The sequence below is a fragment of the Mesoplodon mirus genome, assembly GCF_964341445.2.
Source record: "Mesoplodon mirus genome assembly, chromosome: 3".
Lineage (NCBI taxonomy): Eukaryota > Metazoa > Chordata > Mammalia > Artiodactyla > Ziphiidae > Mesoplodon > Mesoplodon mirus.
In genome coordinates this window covers 61,375,918-61,400,067 of record NC_138978.1, presented here as the reverse complement: position 1 = coordinate 61,400,067, position 24,150 = coordinate 61,375,918, and the positions used below count along the sequence as shown (strand labels likewise).

General features: G+C 38.4%; 1 protein-coding gene across 1 annotated transcript in view; it reads right to left on the bottom strand.

The window, feature by feature from the left end:
* IL23R (interleukin 23 receptor) overlaps nt 1–15,881 on the bottom strand; it is a gene marked incomplete at its 3' end in the record, with an annotated part of 59,090 nt that extends 43,209 nt beyond the window's left edge. Inside the window, exons 1-2 of the mRNA XM_082612929.1 lie at nt 15,692–15,881; nt 12,347–12,643 (exon numbers count right to left, since the gene is read on the bottom strand). Coding sequence (XP_082469055.1) covers nt 12,347–12,643; nt 15,692–15,761 — 367 coding nt within the window. The 5' untranslated portion in view covers nt 15,762–15,881. The remainder of the gene's footprint in view (nt 1–12,346; nt 12,644–15,691) is intronic.
* Nucleotides 15,882–24,150: the final 8,269 nt, after the last annotated feature.

Genomic DNA, 24,150 nt, shown 5'->3' with positions numbered 1-24,150 from the left:
CTGAGCCTTTAAAAGAAAGGGAATTCTGGCATGCTACAACATGGATAAACCTTGAGGACGTTATGCTGAATAAAATAAGCCAGACATGGAAGTGCAAACACTATATGATTCCACTTATAGGAGGTATCTAGAACAGTCAAACACACAGAGACTGAAAGTAGAATGATGGTGGCTGGGGAGATGGGGGATATGGGGAGTTGTTGTTTAATGGGTACAGAGTTTTGGGTTTGCAAGATGAAAAAAGTTCTGGAAATGGATGGAGGTGATGGTTACACAGTGATGTTAATGTACAATATGCTTAATGCTACAGAACTGTGCACTTAAGAATAGTTAAAATGGACTTCCGGGTAAGATGGCGGAAGAGTAAGACGCGGAGATCACCTTCCTCCCCACGGATACACCAGAAATACAGCTACACGTGGAACAACTCCTACAGAACACCTACTGAAAGCTGGCAGAAGACCCCAGACCTCCCAAAAGGCAAGAAACTCCCCACATACCTGGGTAGGGCAAAGCGGAGAGATTCCCGCACAGAGGATCGGTGCCGAGCGGCACTCACCAGCCCGAGAGGCTTGTCTGCTCGCCCGCCGGGGCGGCGGCGCTGGAAGCTGAGGCTCGGGCTTCGGTCAGAAAGCAGGGAGAGGACTGGGGCTGGCGGCGAGAACTCAGCCTGAAGGGGGCTAATGTGCCACAGCTAGCCGGCAGGGAGTCCGGGAAAACTCTGGAGCTGCCGAAGAGGCAAGAGACTTTTTCTTCCCTCTTGGTTTCCTGGTGCGCGAGGAGAGGGGATTAAGACCGCTGCTTAAAGGGGCTCCACAGACGGGCGCGAGTCGCAACTGAAAGCGCGGAGCCCAGTGACGGGCGTGGGACGCTGGGTCTGCTGCTGCCGCCGCCAAGAAGCCTGTGTGCGAGCGCAGGTCACTGTCCACACCGCCCTTCCAGGAGCCTGTGCAGCCCGGCACTGCCCGGGTCCCGGGATCCAGGGGCGGCTTCCCTGGGAGAACGCACGGCGCACCTCGGGCTGGTGCAACGTCACACCGACCTCTGACGCTGCAGCCTCGCCCCGCACTCCGTGCCCCTCCCACCCGCCCGGCCTGAGTGAGCCAGAGTCCCCGAAGAGGCCGCTCCTTTAACCCTGTCCTGTCTGAGCGAAGAACAGACGCCCTCCGGCGACCTACACGCAGAGGCGGGGCCAAATCCAAAGCTGAGACCCAGGAGCTGTGAGAACAAAGAAGAGAAAGGGAAACCTCTCCCAGCAGCCTCAGAAGCAGCGGATTAAAGCTCCACAATCAACTTGATGTACCCTGCATCTGTGGAATACATGAATAGACAACAAATCATCCCAAATTGAGGAGCCAGGAGTCAGTGCTGTGCCTCTGAGGTGGGAGAGCCAACTTCAGGACACGGGTCCACAAGAGACCTCCCAGCTCCACATAATATCAAACGGCGAAAATCTTCCAGAGATCTCCATCTCAACACCAGCACCCAGCTTCACTCAACGACCAGCAAGCTACAGTGCTGGACACCCTATGCCAAACAACTAGCAAGACAGGAACACAACGCCACTCATTAGCAGAGAGGTGGCCTAAAATCATAAAAAGTCCGCAGACACCCCAAAACACACCACCAGACGTGGACCTGCCCACCAGAAAGACAAGATCCAGCCTCATCCACCAGAACACAGGCACTAGTCCCCTCCACCAGGAAGCCTACACAACCCACTAAACCAACCTTAGCCACTGGGGACAGACACCAAAAACAACGGGAACTACGAACCTGCAGCCTGCAAAAAGGAGACCCCAAACACAGTAACATAAGCAAAATGAGAAGACAGAAAAACACACAGCAGGAGAAGGAGCAAGAGAAAAACCCACCAGACCTAACAAATGAAGAGGTAATAGGCAGTCTACCTGAAAAAGAACTCAGAATAATGATGGTAAAGATGATCCAAGATTCTATTTCCCAGATCCAAAATCTTGGAAATAGAATAGACAAAATGCAAGAAACAGTTAACAAGGACCTAGAAGAACTAAAGATGAATCAAGCATCGATTAAAAACACAATACATGAAATAAAAAATACTCTAGATGGGATCAATAGCAGAATAACTGAGGCAGAAGAATGAATAAGTGAGGTGGAAGATAAAATAGTGGAAATAACTGCTGCAGAGCAAAATAAAGAAAAAAGAATGAAAAGAACAGAGGACAGTCTCAGAGACCTCTGGAACAACATTAAACGCACCAACATTCGAATTATAGAGGTTCCAGAAGAAGAAGAGAAAAAGAAAGGGACTGAGAAAATATTTGAAGAGATTATAGTTGAAAACTTCCCTAATATGGGAAAGGAAATAGTTAATCAAGTCCAGGAGGCACAGAGAGTCCCATACAGAATAAATCCAAGGAGAAATACACCAAGACACATATTAATCAAACTGTCAAAAATTAAACACAAAGAAATCATATTAAAAGCAGCAAGGGAAAAACAACAAATAACACACAAGGGAATCCCCATCAGGATAACAGCTGATCTCTCAGCAGAAACTCTACAAGCCAGAAGGGAGTGGCAGGACATAATTCAAGTGATGAAGGAGAAAAACCTGCAACCAAGATTACTCTACCCAGCAAGGACCTCATTCAAATTTGATGGAGAAATTAAAACGTTTACAGACAAGCAAAAGCTGAGAGAGTTCAGCACCACCAAACCAGCTTTACAACAAATGCTAAAGGAACTTCTCTAGGCAAGAAACACAACAGAAGGAAAAGACCTACAATAACGAACCCAAAACAATTAAGAAAATGGGAATAGGAACATACATATCGATAACTACCTTAAATGTAAATGGACTAAATGCTCCCACCAAAAGACACAGATTGGCTGAATGGATACAAAAACAAGACCCATATATATGCTGTCTACAAGAGGCCCACTTCAGACCTAGAGACACATACAGACTGAAAGGAAGGGGATGGAAAAAGATATTCCATGCAAATGGAAACCAAAAGAAAGCTGGAGTAGCAATTCTCATATCAGACAAAATAGACTTTAAAATAAAGACTACTAGAAGAGACAAAGAAGGTCACTACATAATGATCAAGGGATCGATCCAAGAAGAAGATATAACAATTGTAAATATTTATGCACCCAACATAGGAGCACCTCAATACATAAGGCAAATACTAACAGCCATAAAAGGAGAAATCGACAGTAACACAATCATAGTAGGGGACTTTAACACCCCACTTTCACCAATGGACAGATCATCCAAAATGAAAATAAATAAGGAAACACAAGCTTTAAATGATACATTAAACAAGATGGACTTAATTGATATTTATAGGACATTCCATCCAAAAACAACAGAATACACATTTTTCTCAAGTGCTCATGGAACATTCACCAGGATAGATCATATCTTGGGTCACAAATCAAGCCTTGGTAAATTTAAGAAAATTGAAATTGTATCAAGTATCTTTTCCAACCACAATGCTATGAGATTAGATATCAATTACAGGAAAAGAGCTGTAAAAAATACAAACACATGGAGGCTAAACAATACACTACTTCATAACGAAGTGATCACTGAAGAAATCAAAGAGGAAATTAAAAAATACCTAGAAACAAATGACAATGGAGACACGACGACCCAAAACCTATGGGATGCAGCAAAAGCAGTCCTAAGAGGGAAGTTTATAGCAATACAATCCCACCTTAAGAAACAGGAAACATCTCGAATAAACAACCTAACCTTGCACCTAAAGCAATTAGAGAAAGAAGAACAAAAACATCCCAAAGTTAGCAGAAGGAAAGAAATCGTAAAAATCAAATCAGAAATAAATGAAAAAGAAATGAAGGAAACGATAGCAAAGATCAATAAAACTAAAAGCTGGTTCTTTGAGAAGATAAACAAAATAGACAAACCATTAGCCAGACTCATCAAGAAAAAAAGGGAGAAGACTCAAGTCAATAGAATTAGAAATGAAAAAGGAGAAGTAACAACTGACACTGCAGAAATACAAAAGATCATGAGAGATTACTATAAGCAACTCTATGCCAATAAAATGGACAACCTGGAAGAAATGGACAAATTCTTAGAAATGCACAAGCTGCCAAGACTGAATCAGGAAGAAATAGAAAATATGAACAGACCAATCACAAGCACTGAAATTGAAACTGTGATAAAAAATCTTCCAACAAACAAAAGCCCAGGACCAGATGGCTTCACAGGCGAATTCTATCAAGCATTTAGAGAAGAGCTAACACCTATCCTTCTCAAACTCTTCCAAAATATAGCAGAGGGAGGAACACTCCCAAACTCATTCTACGAGGCCACCATCACCTTGATACCAAAACCAGACAAGGATGTCACAAAGAAAGAAAACTACAGGCCAATATCACTGATGAACATAGATGCAAAAATCCTCAACAAAATACTAGCAAACAGAATCCAACAGCACATTAAAAGGATCATACACCATGATCAAGTGGAGTTTATTCCAGGAATGCAAGGATTCTTCAATATATGCAAATCAATCAACTTGATACACCATATTAACAAATTGAAGGAGAAAAACCATATGATCATCTCAATAGATGCAGAGAAAGCTTTCGACAAAATTCAACACCCATTTATGATAAAAACCCTGCAAAAAGTAGGCATAGAGGGAACTTTCCTCAACATAATAAAGGCCATATATGACAAACCCACAGCCAGCATCGTCCTCAATGGTGAAAAACTGAAACCATTTCCACTAAGATCAGGAACAAGACAAGGCTGCCACTCTCACCACTCTTATTCAACTTAGTTTTGGAAGTTTTAGCCACAGCAATCAGAGAAGAAAAGGAAATAAAAGGAATCCAAATTGGAAAAGAAGAAGTAAAGCTGTCACTGTTTGCATATGACATGATACTATACATAGAGAATCCTAAAGATGCTACCAGAAAACTACTAGAGCTAATCAATGAATCTGGTAAAGTTGCAGGATACAAAATTAATGCACAGAAGTCTCTGGCATTCCTATATACTAATGATGAAAAATCTGAAAGTGAAATCAAGGAAACACTCCCATTTACCATTGCAACAAAAAGAATAAAATATCTAGGAATAAACCTACCTAAGGAGACAAAAGACCTGTATGCAGAAAATTATAAGACACTGATGAAAGAAATTAAAGATGATACAAATAGATGGAGAGATGTACCATGTTCTTGGATTGGAAGAATCAACATTGTGAAAATGACTGTACTACCCAAAGCAATCTACAGATTCAATTCAATCCCTATCAAACTACCACTGACAATTTTCACAGAACTAGAACAAAAAATTTCACAATTTGTATGGAAACACAAAAGACCCCGAATAGCCAAAGCAATCTTGAGAACGAAAAACGGAGCTGGAGGAATCAGGCTCCCTGACTTCAGACTATACTACAAAGCTACAGTAATCAAGACAGTATGGTACTGGCACAAAAACAGAAAGATAGATCAATGGAACAGGATAGAAAGCCCAGAGATAAACCCACAGACATATGGTCACCTTATCTTTGATAAAGGAGGCAGGAATGTACAGTGGAGAAAGGACAGTCTCTTCAATAAGTGGTGCTGGGAAAACTGGATAGGGACATGTAAAAGTATGAGATTAGATCATTCCCTAACACCATACACAAAAATAAGCTCAAAATGGATTAAAGACCTAAATGTAAGGCCAGAAACTATCAAACTCTTAGAGGAAAACATAGGCAGAACACTCTATGACATAAATCACAGCAAGATCCTTTTGGACCCACCTCCTAGAGAAATGGAAATAAAGACAAAAATAAACACATGGGACCTAATGAAACTTCAAAGCTTTTGCACAGCAAAGGAAACCATAAAGAAGACCAAAAGACAACCCTCAGAATGGGAGAAAATATTTGCAAATGAAGCAACTGACAAAGGATTAATCTCCAAAATTTATAAGCAGCTCATGCAGCTCAATAACAAAAAAACAAACAACCCAATCCAAAAATGGGCAGAAGACCTAAATAGACATTTCTCCACAGAAGATATACAGACTGCCAACAAACACATGAAAGGATGCTCAACATCTTTACTCATTAGAGAAATGCAAATCAAAACTACAATGAGATATCATCTCACACCAGTCAGAATGGCCATCATCAAAAAATCTAGAAACAATAAATGCTGGAGAGGGTGTGGAAAAAAGGGAACACTCTTGCACTGCTGGTGGGAATGTGAATTGGTACAGCCACTATGGAGAACGGTATGGAGGTTCCTTAAAAAACTACAAATAGAGCTACCATATGACCCAGCAATCCCACTACTGGGCATATACCCTGAGAAAACCATAATTCAAAAAGAGACATGTACCAAAATGTTCATAGCAGCCCTATTTACAATAGCCCAGAGATGGAAACAACCTAAGTGTCCGTCATCGGATGAATGGTTAAAGAAGATGTGGCACATATATACAATGGAATATTACTCAGCCATAAAAAGAAATGAAATTGAGCTATTTGTAATGAGGTGGATGGACCTAGTGTCTGTCATACAGAGTGAAGTAAGTCAGAAAGAGAAAGACAAATACTGTGTGCTGACACATATATATGGAATTTAAGAAAAAAAAATGTCATGAAGAACATAGGGGTAAGACAGGAATAAAGACACAGACCTACTTGAGAATGGACTTGAGGATATGGGGAGGGGGAAGGGTAAGCTGTGACAAAGTGAAAGAGCAGCATGGACATATATACACTACCAAACGTAAGGTAGATAGCTAGTGGGAAGCAGCCGCATAGCACAGGGAGATCAGCTCGGTGCTTTGTGACTGCCTGGAGGGGTGGGATAGGGAGGGTGGGAGGGAGACGCAAAAGGGAGGGGATATGGGAACATATGTATATGTATAACTGATTAAATGTGTTATAAAGCAAAAAAAAAAAGAATAGTTAAAATGGTACATTTTACTACAATAAAAAAAGATTAAAAATTTCTGGCATTCACAGAATTCTATTTCTGGTTTCTCTCTCTTTTCCCCTTCTCCCATGCCCTCAAGTCTTTCTCTGAGTGACCCTATTATGGGGAATATTGTTAGTTTTTGTCTGCTACCGTCTTTCCCTTTGAGAATTGACATCTCCCTCACTCCCAACCTCATCCCCACTCCACCCCTATGCCAAGGGCTGTCAATCACACAGAAGTGTACCCTTGACCTAGGCTAACTAATCAGAGTATTTCCCTTGGGAATGAACACATGACTCAAGATGAACCAATCAGAGTTATCCAAGGATCTTCTTCTGGAGCCATTGTAAAAGAGGTGCTTCTCCCCTGCTGAAACTGCTATCTCTGAGTAATATGTGAGCTGTGAGTTGTTGATGGCCATCTTGCTGTCATAGTGAAACAGTCTATTTAAGAATGAAGCCAACACAGGGGAAAACAAAACCCAAGAAATGAGAAAAGGTGAGAGAGTTCTAATGACATCGTTTGAGCCCTTGGAACCTCTGAAACCTATGAAACCCCAGCAACTGTAGAACTACATCTGGAATTTCAGATGCATCACCCAATAATAAATTACCAAGAATCAAGATAAAAAAAGAAGTATGGAAATACTGAGTGTTTACCATATGCTCACTTTTCAGCTTGGGCCTACATTTGCAATACTGCCTGGGAAACTTGACGACTCAAAAAATGACAAGAGGGATTTCCCTGGCAGTCCAGTGGTTAAGACTCCACACTTCCACTTCAGGGGGCACGGGTTCGATCCCTGCTCGAGGAACTAAGATCCCACATGCCTCACTGTGCGTCCGAAAAAAAAGGGGGGGGGGGAAAGAAAATGATAATTCTTTCCCATTAAAAAAAAAAAGGAAAGGATGGGGGCTCAGAAAGGATAAAAATACAGACATTTATGCACCTGAAGTTATGCCCAAAGCTTTATCTTAAATACAAATATGTTCTTGCACTTCACCTGTAAATAAATCATCTACCAAGAATACTACTTATAAAAGAAGAAATAAATATATGAAAAATTTACCCTCATTGCAAATTAAACCAATAATAGATGCCATTTAGATCTATCAAATTGGCAAGGATTTTGAAAAATGTTAATCCACAGTATTGGAATGAACTCAGCGAAATCCTCTAACACACTGCTGGTGGGAATGCAAATTGATACAACCTTTATGGAGAGCACTTTACATATCACAGTCTTTAAAAGGGAGTAATATCTTGTGACCCAGCAATTTTAAATCTAGGAATGCAACCTTACTGAAATGTTCATAGATATACAAAAGTATTTGGCTAAAAAGGGTTTGCCTCTTAAAGTGTTGTTCCTAATAATGGAAGAATTGGAGACCACCTTAACACCCCAAAATACACTCCTAAAATACATCCAAAAACAAAGTTATAGAAGACAGTTTAAGTATATGGCCTTTGGAAGGCACTAGAAATATGTTTAATTAATTAAGTAAGTACTGGCCATATGATAAAGTGAAAAAAATAGTATAGTATAGTGGTCTCATGTGAGAGACAAACAGAGAGATAGGAAGGGGAGAGAGAGAAAAAGACTGAAACTGAAAAAGACATATTCCAAATTATTAAAGAGGGAGTCTGTTAGTAGTGAGATTATGGGAATATAGAAATTATGAGTATTTCTTTTTTGTTGGTCCAAAATTTTAAACACTTTCTACATGAATACAATTTGATTTTACAATTAAAAAACATTTTCGAGGAGATATGGGGATATATGTATATGTATAGCTGATTTACTTTGTTATAAAACAGAAACTAACACAACATTGTAAGGCAATTATACTCCGATAAAGATGTTAAAAGAAATAAAAATAAAACTTTAACTTGGCCTTCTCAGAAAAAAAACAACAAAAAAAGATGTTTTCAAACAGCAAGAACACACTAAAATGATTTAGAATATTTTGGTGAGTTGTAGTATCAAGTTACAATGGGGAGAAACTGAACTCCAAGTAGGATAAAAGAAATCTTTAAGTTTTCTTTGAGCCTTGAAGGAGGTAGCTGTGGAAACATAAATTTAAATCATTTTGGATATTGATTGAGTTGGGGTCCCTCAGTGATCTGTGCTGAAGTTATTTTTTCCCTCTGGTTTCAGACAGAGTATCACTGATTTGGCCATCCTAAAAGACAACTGTCAGTCTTTTGGGCTATGTTATTCCACAGCATTCTCTCTGAAGTGTCTGGTAACTGATTAACTTTGCAAAAGATCAAACGGATTATATACACACATGCAAATATACACACTATTTGTTAATGTGAAGCTATGTAAAGAAGGGAATGTGAATATGGTTATAAGAATAAGACCGAATTGTTTTTAGATCTCATTGCCAGGTTATTAAATGTCCATGGATAAAAACCTTCTGTACAGCCAGATAGCAAAAAACACTCTGCTCTCTCCTACTAATTGCACCTCTCCCCTACCATTGGGTCCCTCACTATTCACAGGCCAGGTTTCTTGTTAATTCAGAGTTTAGCCAAGTATCATTTTCTACTGAGAGCTTCTTGAAGACACTGTCTGTGATCCCCTCTTCTCTGAATTTATATCGTTTAACACATTTTTGGTGCATACCAACCACTTAGTAAAGTTTATTTCATGACTTGATTGGCTTGATTAATAAAATGACAATGAGAAGAATTTAAAATTAAAAGAAAGTCAATACTTCTGGCAAAGATCACTCCATAATTCCTTACCTAAGGAGCACACAGACTAGCCTATTGTGTCACTAATGAGACTCAGTAGCAATGTTAAAGACGAATATTCAGTGCCTTCTACTAGATAACATGATGACAAGTAGAGATCAAAGATGGTTAAAATTTAAGTCAAAGATATTTAAACTTTTAAATAAATGATTATGTGGAAATATGACTTTCATGAATAGTTTAATCTGGTGTTTTTAAACGAATAAAGACATAGTATTTTATTCCGTGATTGGTGTGACTCTGATAGAACACTTTTCATAATATGCATGTATTTAATCACAGATAAGAATCTAGGAAGTTTTTAAGATTATGGCTAAAAATGAAAACTGTGATAATAATAGTTTGTATTTCACAAATTACACATTAAGGTACAGAACCTTTTTAATATGTTTAGATATCTTTTTAGGAACAGCAACGACTCATTTATCTTCTCTTTGTCTTTTATGATTTGTCTCCAGTTTAAAAAATACACATAATCATTTTGTTCAGAACAGTGATGATAAGTTGACACAGTAAAGCTCACAGGATGAATATCCTGTAATCAAAGTGATCCAGTGAAAGCAGTGTGATTTCTAGAATACCACAAAACCCCTCAAAAGCCTTTGCTTGACCTACTTAAATAGAAAGTTCTGTTTGCTAAGAGTGCAGAGCCTGAGAACACAGGGGTTCTTGAATCCAGGAGTTTGAGTACACCCTTACATGGCAGTTACAATTTCACGCTCATAACCAGAGGTCTATGTAAGAAGTTCCAACTCACAAAGTAAATAAGTGGAAAGGGTGATGTTCTTTCTAAGCAGCCATCAGCAAAAAGTGTAAGTGCTTCTAATATGTTGTCCTAGAAGGGGAGAAAAGGCCATTCCCTGGCCCTAAACATTGCCTGGTGGTTGTGTTTGAGGGCAGAGGGCCTCAGGCAACACAGGGAGAGCGGTTGGCAATAACCTGTCACCCAAACTGCAACAGAGGGAAGGAGGCGTACTTCTTTTGCCTCCTTTCTTACTCTGGCTTTAATTAAAAACTAACCTTTCCACACAACTGTGAAAGTTACTCATTTGCCCTCTAAAGAAATATTCTCTCAACACCCCACCACAGCCCCAAAGAATAAATAGGAAAGTATTTAAGCATGAAGGGTTATTTCTGTTTCCTGAGGATGTGGACAAGCTAAGAAGTCCTTAGACATCAAATAAGATGTCTACTTGTGGTTTCAGTTCCTACAATTTAGGGCAAGTTTAGCATGTTAGTATTATTTTAAGGCATAAATTTTTTCTTTGACTCCAAAACCTACTAATTTCCTTCCTTAGTTCACCTCTACTGCTTCCCACGACTCTTCTCTCTTGAAAATCACAGAGATCAGGAGCCCAGCAGGACGATAGCCTTACTTGAGAACAAGGAAGCCTCCTGCTTCTCAGACATCCCCTCAAGGGGCAGGTGGAGGTGGCCAGGTGGGCTTGCTCTGTCTAGCTGAGGACTGGAGATGAGGAAGAACTCAGATTTGATTCTCAAAAGTATGGAGAAAGGGAGCATGACAAAAACCCAAAGCCCTCTATCTTTCACTGAAAATGGGCCCAGATGCTGTAGGTAATGAACCTCTGGGTTAAAACCGTGCTGAACTTAACTGATTTTTCCTTCATAATAGTAGAACCAAGAGTTAAGTATATAATTATACAAGCCAGCCCATATTACTATAGTAACTTAAACACCTTCAGAATACCATGAACACAAATTGAACTTACCAAATATTTAAAAAATTAACTTAATTAATTTTTTTCTTAATAATTATAATAAACACAATTATTCACAATTGGGGCAGTGACATTAGGAGCAGGGAATTGTATCAGAATCTCCCCATGTTTTATCAAAAGGATGCATTTAAAAGGGTTTAGGTACATTAATGTTGTAGTTTAAAGTGTATAATATGCTTTCAAATAAATTATTGAAATTTGATGCTTACCATACATAGCCAATATAATTAGCCTCATTTTACAGACATGGAATTGAGGCTCAGACTAGTTAAGCAACTTGCCCAAGGTCACACAGCTGGTAAGAAGTATAGCAGGGACACAAAGCTAATGTTGCAAATGTTTTTTTTCCTTCCTAAACCTTAGCCTCAATATTTTTCAATGGGAACTGCTTCAAGGTTGATATTATTGAATAGTTTAGATAACGATGTTAAGTAAAAAACAGATGAAAAGAGCAACAGTGAAAATCTGAGGATGCTGCCCTTCACATATGCTGTGTTTGGCCAGACTAGTGTTGGAAAATTATTTTTTGAGTGCGTTGGCATACAAACATTTAAAGTTTGTAGAGTTCACATTGAAAATTTACACTTCTGTCTTCTTTTGAAGTGTCCAAAGATCTAGGGACACTGGGCCCTCATAGATGCTGAAGCTGGGCAGTGGCTGAGCCCAGTAGACCATCTCTGTGCTTTCCTCTCTGCAAGGATCCCACCAGCCTCCTTAACTCACACATTTCACCAGCCTGGCCCCTGGAGACATTTGAATTTGCAATTCCTACATTAAACTAATACAAGAAGTGAACTATATTAATTTGCCTCTATTTTTAGACAAGATTGGTAATTACCAGTTAATTGTTAGACTAACTTTCATTTGGATTTTGAATGCACCTCAACACTTACATCCAGAAGAAATGTCTTTTCCACATATCAGTGTCTCTTGAAAATATCCGGGACATTCAGCAGTACAGTACATAAGGGCTTGTGGCTCCAGAAAGTTGTTATACCAAAGGCGAGCTGTTGTTTTATTAATTCTTGTGATTTGAAATCTTTCTTTGATGCCATTTTTATAAAAATAAAGTCTCCTTGGTTGGCAGTTCTTAATTGCTGCTTGGCAATATATAGAGATATTCATACCCATCTTAAATATTGTGGCTGGTTCTACCCAGATGCGTCCAGAGCAGTTTATATTTGTAATTCCTGGAAAACAAATAGATAAAATTAAAAATTCCATGTAAAGCATTAAAACCAGAGATTCAGAAGAATGTGCTATTGCATTTAAAAATTTTTTTCGATTAATTGAATAATTTCCATTGGAAAAGAGTTTTAGGACTCAGAGTATCATTTGTTTAGTTTAGCAAAGTGTGTTTTTACCGTGTTCTGTTGATGTTCATCAGCATGACACAAGACTAGAATCAGCTTTCAGCCTTTAAGTTTCTCTAGCATCTAAAGAGCAAATATGATTAGCTCTCCTATTTTAAAGGTGAGGACTGAGACATTTTGAGTCTACCTCATTTTTCAAAGGTAACATTAGGAATAAGAATTGGCACTGCAGAATCCAAACCCCATTCACCAGCTACTCAATCTTTCACTCTTTGATAAAGGCTACTTTTAACAGAAAACTATGAGTTTAATGAGTAAAATCAGTACTAATTACTAACTGCAAAAATTTATTGCTTGACAACCACTTAAAATTCATCATTTTTAAGTTGAAATGCAAGTTTCAAAACAACATATTTAATGGAGGCTCAATGTTAAAAATAACTCGATGAGTGAATTAAAAAGAAATACACTAAGATATTAACAATGATAATCTCTGTGTGTTAGAGTAATTTTTATTTTTAATTGTATATTTCTGTGTTTTAAAAATTATATAATAAAGTATTATTTTTATAACCAAAAGACAATAAAGTCATTTTCATAAACTTGAATGACAATGCAATGCAATATCAATTAAATTAAATTCACATCAAGGAAAATTTATTGTAGGCTTTTTCTGGAAATACCTGTATCAGAATATCTTAAAACCTTATCAAAATAGTGATAATTAAAGGTCAGTATTTGATTTTTAAGGGTTCTTGTCTTTGGAATTCAAAGCTTAAAGAATTAACTTTTTAATAATATAAACATACTTGAATATGGCCATTTGTGTAATGAACATTTACATGTAAGTTATAAATATTTAAATGTTGAAGTAATGATAAAAATAATTCCATCATTATCAATAGGGAATTGAAGGCAAAGACGTGAAAAGACGTTTTAAGAAAGCATCTGACTGCTTTAAATAAGTTCAACATTCAAGTTCAGACAAACTGCATCTTGAGCACCTTAAAAAATCTGTGAATACTTTCATGAAACCATTGCGAGTAGTGTTTAAGAATACACAGAAAATATCAAAAATGTCAGAAGACTTCAGATTTGGACAAATATTCTCCTGGCTTTCAAAAGTGGAATAAAGAAGAACCCCAGAAACACTGGACCGCTGAACTTCACAATATTCAAGAATGAATTAGTAAGTTGATCATTTTTCAGTACATAGAAGAAAATCAGTAATCAGCAGGAATCAACATGGATTATATAAGAATAAGTCAGGGCTCCCCTGGTGGCGCAGTGGTTGAGAGTCCGCCTGCTGATGCAGGGGACACGGGTTCGTGCCCCGGTCCGGGAGGATCCCATGTGCCACGGAGCGGCTGGGCCCGTGAGCCATGGCCGCTGAGCCTGCGCGTCCAGAGCCTGTGCTCCGCAATGGGAGAGGCCACAACAGTGAGAGGCCCGCATACCGCAAAAAAAAAAAAAAAAAAAAAAATCATATGAAAAATTGTCAATTTCTCTTTTTAATATGTTAAAATAAGTCATATAAAACATTAATTTCTTCTTTTTTTTAGATTGGTCAGAAGAATGCTAAACATAGTATATTTTTTATTCAGCAAAGCTGTTAAAAAGGGGTAAAATATTGTTCTAGTAGAAAACGTGGAAAAGATAGTCTGGATGATATTAAAAATATTCATAGCAGATTGAACAATAATATATAAAATATTTTTTAATGGACAGCTGATAGGTCTCTAATGCCACATGACACGGGCTTGTCTTATTTCTGTCTGCTTTATATTAATCACTTGGATATATAAACAGAAGTCCTACTTATCATTTGCATATTTCCAGAAGCTGGAAAAAGTAGCTGGTGTCTTATTTTTACTAAATCTTCTTGGATAGTTGTTGATCTGACTCTGGAAGTGTCCAGTATCCTGCTGGAAGGATTCTAGTTCTCAAGGTGGGGTACTTCTATATCTCTAATATAATGTGTCCCAACCTACAGAAGACAGTTTTGCTTTTGTCACTATTCTGAGTAACTTTCATGATTTGCAAAGTTTCCTTCAAGGTCTAGGACCCTGCCTTGGTGTTGCTTATCTCCTAGTAAATGAATCCCTGTCGCCTGCCCAGGATGCTATGCAGAAACTCTCAAATGCTGATGGCTGCCCTGCCTGAACTTCTGATGATCTCCCTCCTGGACTCCTAAAATCTGTGTATGCCTTTGTCATAATGCCAGATGTTTGTGTGAATTACAAAATAGGAATAATAATAGCACATAATACTACTGCACAAAGGAATACAAGGCTTAGCACAGCACCTGACACACGGTAACCGTCAATAAATGGTTTGTGGAATTGAATTAAGTTGAAATGTTTGATGAGTTATCATATAAGTTAAAAATGTTCAAAGATAGGGCTTCCCTGGTGGCGCAGTGGTTGAGAGTCCGCCTGCCGATGCAGGGGACACGGGTTCGTGCCCCGGTCCGGGAAGATCCCACATGCCGCAGAGCGGCTGGGCCTGTGAGCCATGGCCGCTGAGCCTGCGTGTCTGGAGCCTGTGCTCTGCAACGGGAGAGGCCACAACAGTGAGAGGCCCACATACCACAAAAAAAAAAACAAACAAAAAACAAACAAAAAAACAAAAAACAAACAAAAAAATGTTCAAAGATAGAATATGCCAACTCAAAACAATAAGCTCCTTCGTGGAAATGTTGGTATAAGAATTAGACGTCTGTCTGTTAGGATGCTTGATAAATGAATCCTGCATTAGGAGGGAGGTTGGACTTTATTTCATTCCACATAATTTTATATGCTTATAATTTTTTTGAACATAATAAGTTTTTATTCTTCAGAGATCCTAGCATAATGCCATGAGCATAATAAACACTCAATATTTTATTTGAATAAAAAATAGCAATAGGTACTCAAAACACTGTACCTCCATGACACCAATCGAAGAATATGTAAAGAGCTATTGCCACGTCCCATTGAATTGTGACCTGATTCATGCCTGAAAGCAGGAAAGAGCTCTTTGTCGCCCTCTAGAAAAAATATGAAAAATGTTTAAATTGTAATATTTTAATAAAATAACAATAAAATACTAAAAGGCATAACATTTTTTCTAACAGTTGTTTGTGATGAGAATCTTTAATTAGGAAGAAAAAAAGGAAGGAAGAGGGAGGTAAAGGAAACAGGGCAAAGAAGAGTTACTGGAGTGCGAGGAGGTAGAATACAGGTTGAGGAGTAAAGCAAAATATGGAATTTTATACCCTCCAAAAATCACTATGAATTACCTTAGTAGGACATTTTGGCCCTTGATAAAATATAATTCCTCCTAATCTTGTCTCTCTCATCAGAAATCTCTTTCTGCTCTAACCCCTGATGCTCAGTTCTTTTCCTGACCAGGTTTACATGCCTATCAAGCTCCAGAAATATTAGTCTTTGATAAGTAAAACTCAGGAAAAGCCAAAAATGTCAGAACTTCCAGAAAAAAAAGCATTCAAAATGAAGAAAGAGAAAGTGAGACAAAGGCTTATGTGCTATCACTAGTTAAATCTACAGAAAGCCCTTTTATCTGTAGAGAGTTCAAAAGAAATACCTTATAGAAATTCCAGACAATATTGCCATTAGTTTACAACTGGAGTTACATTATTCAGTTAATCAGTTACCTACATTATTGAATAAATTATTCAATAATCAACATTATTCAGTTATTTTTATCTCTTTAGTAAAATCTGATCCTTTCATGTAAAACAACAAAACTCATGACTCATCAAATAGCACAAGATATCTGATAACACTTTTAAAAACTGGGGTCCCCGTGACTTATGAATATAAGGATCCCTTTCATAATTTGTTAACAATAGTAGGTCTTCACTTTATAAATAATAGGCAAAACAAACCCTAAAATGTTCCTAGTTAGGAGTTAACTACTCACCTAATAGAATATATGCAATATTATTTAAAGTGATGTGATAGACAATATTACAGATTCAACTTCCATCAGTAACCACTGTATGAAATATCACAAGAACTTATAAGAGAAGACAACTTGGCCCATGTATTTCCAAAAGAAAATATAGCTGTTTTTTGAGTATTTAGATGATCGTTGTCTCTTTACCTTTCAACGTGTTTGAAGCACATAATTCCACTTCAGAGCCAGGCTGTCGCCTGTGTCACATCTTCTTTCCTCACTGCCTGCCTGTCAACGATCACTTCAGGTTTTCAGTGATGAGGCAAATGGAAATGTCAGCAAAGCACCAACCTACATTTCAGATTCTCAAAGAGGAACTCAAACCGTCCAATTCAAAATGACTGGCTCTTATGTCACTATTTGGGAAAACCCAGATTACTGAAAGTGAACTGCTTTGTCAGTACTTTTTTTTCCTCATCTTAATTTAAAATAATCTGTCTCATCCAAGAAGTAGAACACATATATATGCTTTATCTATCAAAATCTTTGACACCAAAGATATGATGCTTAGTTTTCATTTGCAACCAACACTGATATCCATTATAAACCCATTTCTTAAGAAAAGAAAGTTTAAATGCTACTGTTGACCATTCATTTATTTAACAAGCATTTCTGAGCATCTAATATGTGCCAGGTATTGTTCGGGGCATTAAAGATATAATGGTGATTAATCACAGAAAATCCGCTTTATTGTATTGTTTACATGACAAAATTACAGATTAGTGGCTTTGATCTATTGTTCATGGTTTAGCAGGATCCTACGACCAAATAAAATAATTATCAAATTATTTGGTTGGTTTATAGTAAACATCTCCAGGAGACTTCTGCGACACACCTTTTCTTGCCTCCTTATTTGTTCTACATGATATCTTTTCACTCTTTGTACTCCTTTATATTGTAAATGACAATTAATTTATTCATTTCCTCCACAGTGAATTTCTTGAAGTTAGAAACTCCATACTGTCTTTTTATTTTTTATATCTTTAGTACCTAGCACATTAGAATACTCTGGGGGAATATTTAAAACATTCCTATGCTCAAATTTATTGTACCCAATGAAATCAGAATTTCTGTGAATGGTTGTTTGTGCATCGATATTTTTAAAGAGCCTCTCCTGGTAGTTACAAGGAACAGCCAGGGCTGAGGACCACTGGAATACACGAATAAGAGTGTCTTTGACTATCAACTGGGTTTTAATCACCAGTAACAATTTTCTAAACTGTGAAGGAGAGGGTATGGGAAAACATTTCACATACCAAGAACAGAAGGTGCAAGTAAATTGTTTGGGACTTGCAGGTTGTTTCTCCAGGTTGAAGGGAAAAGGATTTGAGCTGGAAAATTAGGTCAGTTGCAGAAGGTAATGGGCTTTGTATTCCTGTGTATTCCTGTCCGTCCTCCCATTCACCCAGGTGCACATAGCCACCTGGCCATTGCTTGTCAGGCTACACAGCTGAAAAAAAACCAAAACAACAACAAAAAAACCCCAACTTCCTTTATCAGAAAGTGTCAGAGATAGCAAAGATTGTTAGGCAGAGAAATACATAATCAAGTTGGATTTTTAGAAAGATAATTCTAATTACTGTGTGGAGAACTGAATGAGGGTAGAGTCCAGTTAGGAGGCTATGGAAAACCAAAGTCTAATGAAAGCCTAAGGCAAAGCAAAGGCAGTGAGAACTGAGAGGAGGAAACACACCTGAGAGCTCTGTGGAGGCCGATTCAACAGCTGTGCAGTGAACAACGCTGTGTGGGGCTAAGAATTTGGGAGCTTAAGGATTGGCTCTGTGGCTACTTTTGCTGACTCAGCAGATAACAGCATTAACTGAGCACACAAAAGGAGGAGTGAGGGTGGGGAAGTAATGAATTTGGTTCAGATCATGGTGATTTGGAGGAGCTTACAGCATGTTCAGAGAAGACTGGTAGGATATTGGAGACATGGGTAAACTTGAGAGAGAAGTTTGAGCTGAAGATCTAAATTTAGAAGATTTCAGCATGTCAATAGTATTAGAAGTAAGATTAGTATAAGAGAACTCAAAGAGAACATCCAGGGAGCTAAGGGAAGGGAGTAGATGGCCAGAACCAAAAATCTTGACCAAAGGACAGAAGAAGAGATACGAGAAGAAGTGTGTGACCAGTGTCAAATTGTCAGAGATTAAATATGATAGGAACTAATGGGTAGTGTTGAATTTGACAAAAGTCTGTCTTCCCTGAGAATAGTTTCAGAAAAGAAATGGGGGCAGAAAGGAGATTGAAGTGAACTAGAATAGAAAATAAAGGAGAGGACATCATCTAATCTTTCAGGAATTCGGACAGTGGAGATGAGATTGATGGACAGCTCAGTGCAAATCAGGATTCGTTTATTAATTTTAATGGGGGCTGGTGGTACTTCTTTTTTTTTTTTTTTTTTTTTTTTTTTTGCGGTATGCGGGCCTCTCACTGTTGTGGCCTCCCCCGTTGCGGAGCACAGGCTCCGGACGCGCAGGCCCAGCGGCCATGGCTCACGGGCCCAGCCGCTCCGCGGCATATGGGATCCTCCCAGACCGGGGCACGAACCCGTATCCCCTGCATCGGCAGGCGGACTCTCAACCACTGCGCCACCAGGGAGGCCCTGGTGGTACTTCTTAACCATCTTTTCAAAGATATTTGCCATGCATATCTCTTTTTTGGTGAACAGTCTGTTCAAATCTTTTGTCCATTTTTATTGGTTTATTATGTTTCTTATTATTGAGTTTTGAGAGTTCTATATGTGGTTTGGAAACTAGCCCTTTATCAACATATGTTTCACAAATATTTTGTCCTAGTCTGTACCTTATCTTTTCATTTTCTTACCAACATTTTTTGAAAGAAGTTTTTAATTTTGATTAAGTCCAATTCATTAATTATTTTAGTGATTCTTTCTTTTGTTTCTTTGTCCTGTGAGTCTCTGCTTAAAATTTTATCAATGGATCAATACGTAATATTGCTTTATGTGTATTTCTGTTTAAAGACAGTTTATATTGTTGATTCATTAACGTTGAACTTAGGGCCAACAGCCCTATAATTCATATCTGAACAAAGCTTACGTAACACGGGTGTTCTTTGTAGTGTACATTGCAGACTTCTTACACTTAGGAGAACTAGACAATACTACAGGACTATACTTGGGGGCCAAGTTAAACAGCAAAATCACCAAAAAAAAAAAAAAGCACAGAATGTGAAAAATGTAGCACTAAGATAGACTTGAGAAAGGACACTTGATTACAGTATCATGCTGAAACAAGTTTCTTAGCTGGGAACTTGCACATTGTGTGACTCAAAACTTTCACCACTCTGTAAATCTCAGCAAATGACTGACAAAGTGCTGCAAGTGTTGATTTTGGGGTTACAAATAAATTTTAAAATTTAAAACTTCAGAACTTCAGAACAGAAGAAAACAGCTAGAACTGTAGTCCTTATGCAATTGTGCTTTTCTATAAATTTACCTGCCTATTGTGGATTGAAAATATCTCCAGTTTCCCTGTCCAGTGGCAACATTGTCATAAACCAACTGACTACTAGAAGGAACTCCTTGAAGTGGATTGGTTAGGATCTTTCAGTTTAAGAAGTATAGCTGGGGCTTCCCTGGTGGCGCAGTGGTTGAGAGTCCACCTGCCGATGCAGGGGACACGGGTTCCTGCCCCGGTCCGGGAAGATCCCACATGCCATGGAGCAGCTGGGCCCGTGAGCCATGGCCGCTGAGCCTGCGCGTCCGGAGCCTGTGCTCTGCAACGGGAGAGGCCACAGCAGTGAGAGGCCCACGTACCAAAAAAAAAAAAAAAAAAGTATAGCTGAACCAAGACCTGGAATGTTAAACTGTTGCCTAGCAACACTGGTCTAGCATTGGGGAGGAGACCTAGAGGGATCTATCTTGCCTCAGAACTCAGATACCCTACATGGGTGGGAATGAGAAGAACAAGGAATGGACTGTTGATCCCTGAAATGGGAACTTAGTGACTCCCTGACTCTGAATAGAGGTGGAAAACCTACCACCTCTATATAGGGGAGTGATATGGCAGCCCCAACATTTTTAAATAGGCCTGGCTTAGGGCAGCTAATCTGGTTAGAGAGGAGGACTAGGGAACTCTTGAATTTGTGATTGCATAGCAGGTACACTATTTCTACTTTGATTACTGCATTTCTTTGAAGTGGCTTTAGTAGGGGAGAATGTCTGAATATTATCATGTGTAAAGCTCCTAAACCATCCCTTTGAAGGTACCACTAAATATGCAAATCCCATTAAGTAGACCTAATTTGGGAGGCTTAAAGTTTTGTGCCATAGTAATCTAGCAATTCTGTATGGAAAAAAGGAAATCAATATTATGGAAGGGTGGGGAGACTGATGGGTGTTTGGGTGAATTGTTTTTTGTAGGAGAGAAGATGACAACGGCTACCCATAGAGGCCAGAGGAAGTCCCCTAATATATGGATATGCTCAGAGCAGACATTTGTACATATCTGCACAATTCTTGGTAGCTAGGATACAGTGGTACAGCCCAGTCTCTCTCTACACCATGTAAAACAGGTATGCCCATTTGAGAGGGCTTACTGTACTACAATGACTAAAGTGTGACTGGATCCCTCCTCACTCCCTGCCAGGGGCAAGACATGTATCCACTCTCCTCCTTGGGCAGTCACAGATCGAACCAAGATGACAGAAAAGGGCCTTTAGAAACTGCAGCACAAAGATAAGACAGAGGGCTTCTTTTTCCCTAGGCAAATAACAGGAGTTATGCTTTGAAACAATTCCCCAATTCATAGTAGAATAATAGTCTAATTGTTTAATAAACATTTGGCTAGGAAAGTGGCTTCCTCCTCCCAATTTCTTCTTTAAACATTCAAAAGAGAGGCAACTGCATGGGTGGGCCCCCCAAAATTTAGGATGAGAGAAGAAAAGCCCACTGTGACTGTGGACGGACTCGTGCAGGGGCAGTGAGCCACTCCTCAGCTCTATTTAAGGTGGTTTCTGTATATACTGCAATAAGGGGCTTGAGCCTGGAGTAAAGAACCATTTTGCACCTTCAATATACTGACGTTTGCATGTGCAATTGAAGACTTATTTGGATAAGTGACTGTGTCAGCCTGCCCTTCTGTTGTTACAGGCCTAATAAAGGGGCCTTAAGTGCCTTCTGCGTGCCAGCGTAGACTGGCTAAGTGTTGTGACTACAGAAGAGGATGTTAATGGCTTTCAAGGACCCTGAAGTAGGAAAGAAGATTGTATTTAAAAATTACAATGAAAGAAAATGCTAATAGAAAGATATGAAAACAATTAGGGCATCAGAGAGGAATATACAGGAGCCTCAGGTTCACACTTTTGCAAGCTTCAGCCCTGAATGCCAACTCCTGTAGGGCAAAGTTTACCTGATCTGGGTCCGTGACTCAGGCTTGGTTTCTTACCTGTTCCCTCCAGTTTGATCTCACACTTGTGACTCTGAACTAGATTTTATGGTAGCAAATAACTGTGGTTTCTCTTCAGATCATGTAAATCTTTTGCCTTTTTATGACACCAGCATTCCTCTTTCAACTGCCTCTACTTCTACCCCATCCTCCTCCAATGGGTGTGTACCACACCATTTCACTTTGCTTCACCAAGAGTGCCTAGCTCACTGTCTGGGCCTGCCCTACTTTTCAAAACTCACAACTGAGTAATTACGAAAAGTACAATTTCAGTTCTGCAGTCTTAAGAATGTAACAGACAGTAGTATTCATTTCAGAAAACTTTTTGTCAAAAATGTTGAACTTACTTTTGTAACTTCAGGGCCTTGAAGTTATCATTTTCTTGACAATAATTTTACCTGGAAAAACTCATTCTTCTAATATGCCAGATAAAAGAGGTGTCACTTTATTAATTTTCTCAACTACTGAATTAATAATCCCATTATTCATAAAGAGTTATGTAGTCACTTTGAAGAGAAATAAATACCATAAATCTTTTGACTCTTCCAAAGGACTCTACATGTACCCTACATGCATCTGCTCAGTATTTCTCAGTATCAAATGCCTTATGGCTCATTCAGCTCTATCGGAAGAGTGGGTGCTACTGGCTGAATCATCACCATTTCCTGTGAGGTGTGCATTAAAGGTCAACTTTATCTTATTTCCTATGAGTTTCTTAGAGACTTAAGAATGCTCAGAAGCGGAGGTGAACTCAAAACCTTCAATGTACAACTGTAGCTCTTGGAGACTTCATGCATACTCCTAAGGAGATCAGTTTCCAGATTTTCAACTTCCTAATGTGCACTTTCCTACATTTGATTTCTCTGAGAATGAGCCTGGGTTCGCAGTAGTCATTCTTTCGCTTCTTAAAGAATGGTATCCCTCCACCCCAAATCTCAGTATTGTGCATGACCCTGGGTATAATTAGCTCCAGGGTACCAAACAAACAGAGAAATGGAGATACTGGTTTCAGGGAGAACTCTTCTGATTACTAATCAAGGCACATTAAACTCATAAGGCTTCTAATCATTTCCTGCATTGTATACATTTTTTAGAAAAGTGAAGCTTACTAAAATACTTGTATTTCAGCCTATATTGATGTACTCTGAATTTTAACCAATTTGGGTGGGGATATTTGGGCCCATTTTGGAATAGTCTGAATGCTGAGCATCAGAAGTAATATGGGGGACTTATCCTCTTAAATGTAAATGAGATTTTTGATGAACTGTCATATTTTTTCTAGACACATTGGATAAAATTCATGTGTAACTACCTTATCAATAAAGTACAGCAAATATTAAAGAAATCAAGCAAAATTTTAAAGGTTTTGTTATATTTGGCATATTTGTCCCTATTACAGCCTTGTCTCACTTATTTCATCTTATAAAACATTCAATAATTTCTATTTAAAAAGAAGTAAACTTTTTTAGACTTATGTTTAATATTTTAGACATTAATTTAAAAATATGCAATAGGGTACATAATTTTAAATGTTTATTTTAAGGGTATTTAAAGAAAACATTTGGAAGACCATTGTACTAGTGCTCACCTATACTAGCCAAACAAAATTTGTATGTGGAAAAAATACACCAAAATATCAATAGTGGTTTCTTTGGATTATGGAATTATGGTTACTTTTTCTTCCTTTTGCTTTTCTATAACTTCCTATTTTTTAGGATGAGTATATTGTATATGATAATTTAAAAACATTTAAAAAATACTAAACACATTAAGGACAGGAAGTCTTTAAAGAGAGGGATATAAAGAGGAGATTACTTCCTAGTCGATTCTAAAATATGAGGCAGCTGGAGGGAATTATGGATATGTCTACTGGTGTACACATTTATTTATGCAAGTTCGACTCTAAGTGGAGGGGGGGGAAGAGTTTTTATCCCACTAAATTCTCCTTCATTCTTCTACCATCTTCTTTAAAAGAGACCTTAAGTCTTTAGTGACTTGAAGAAAAGAAGGCCATAT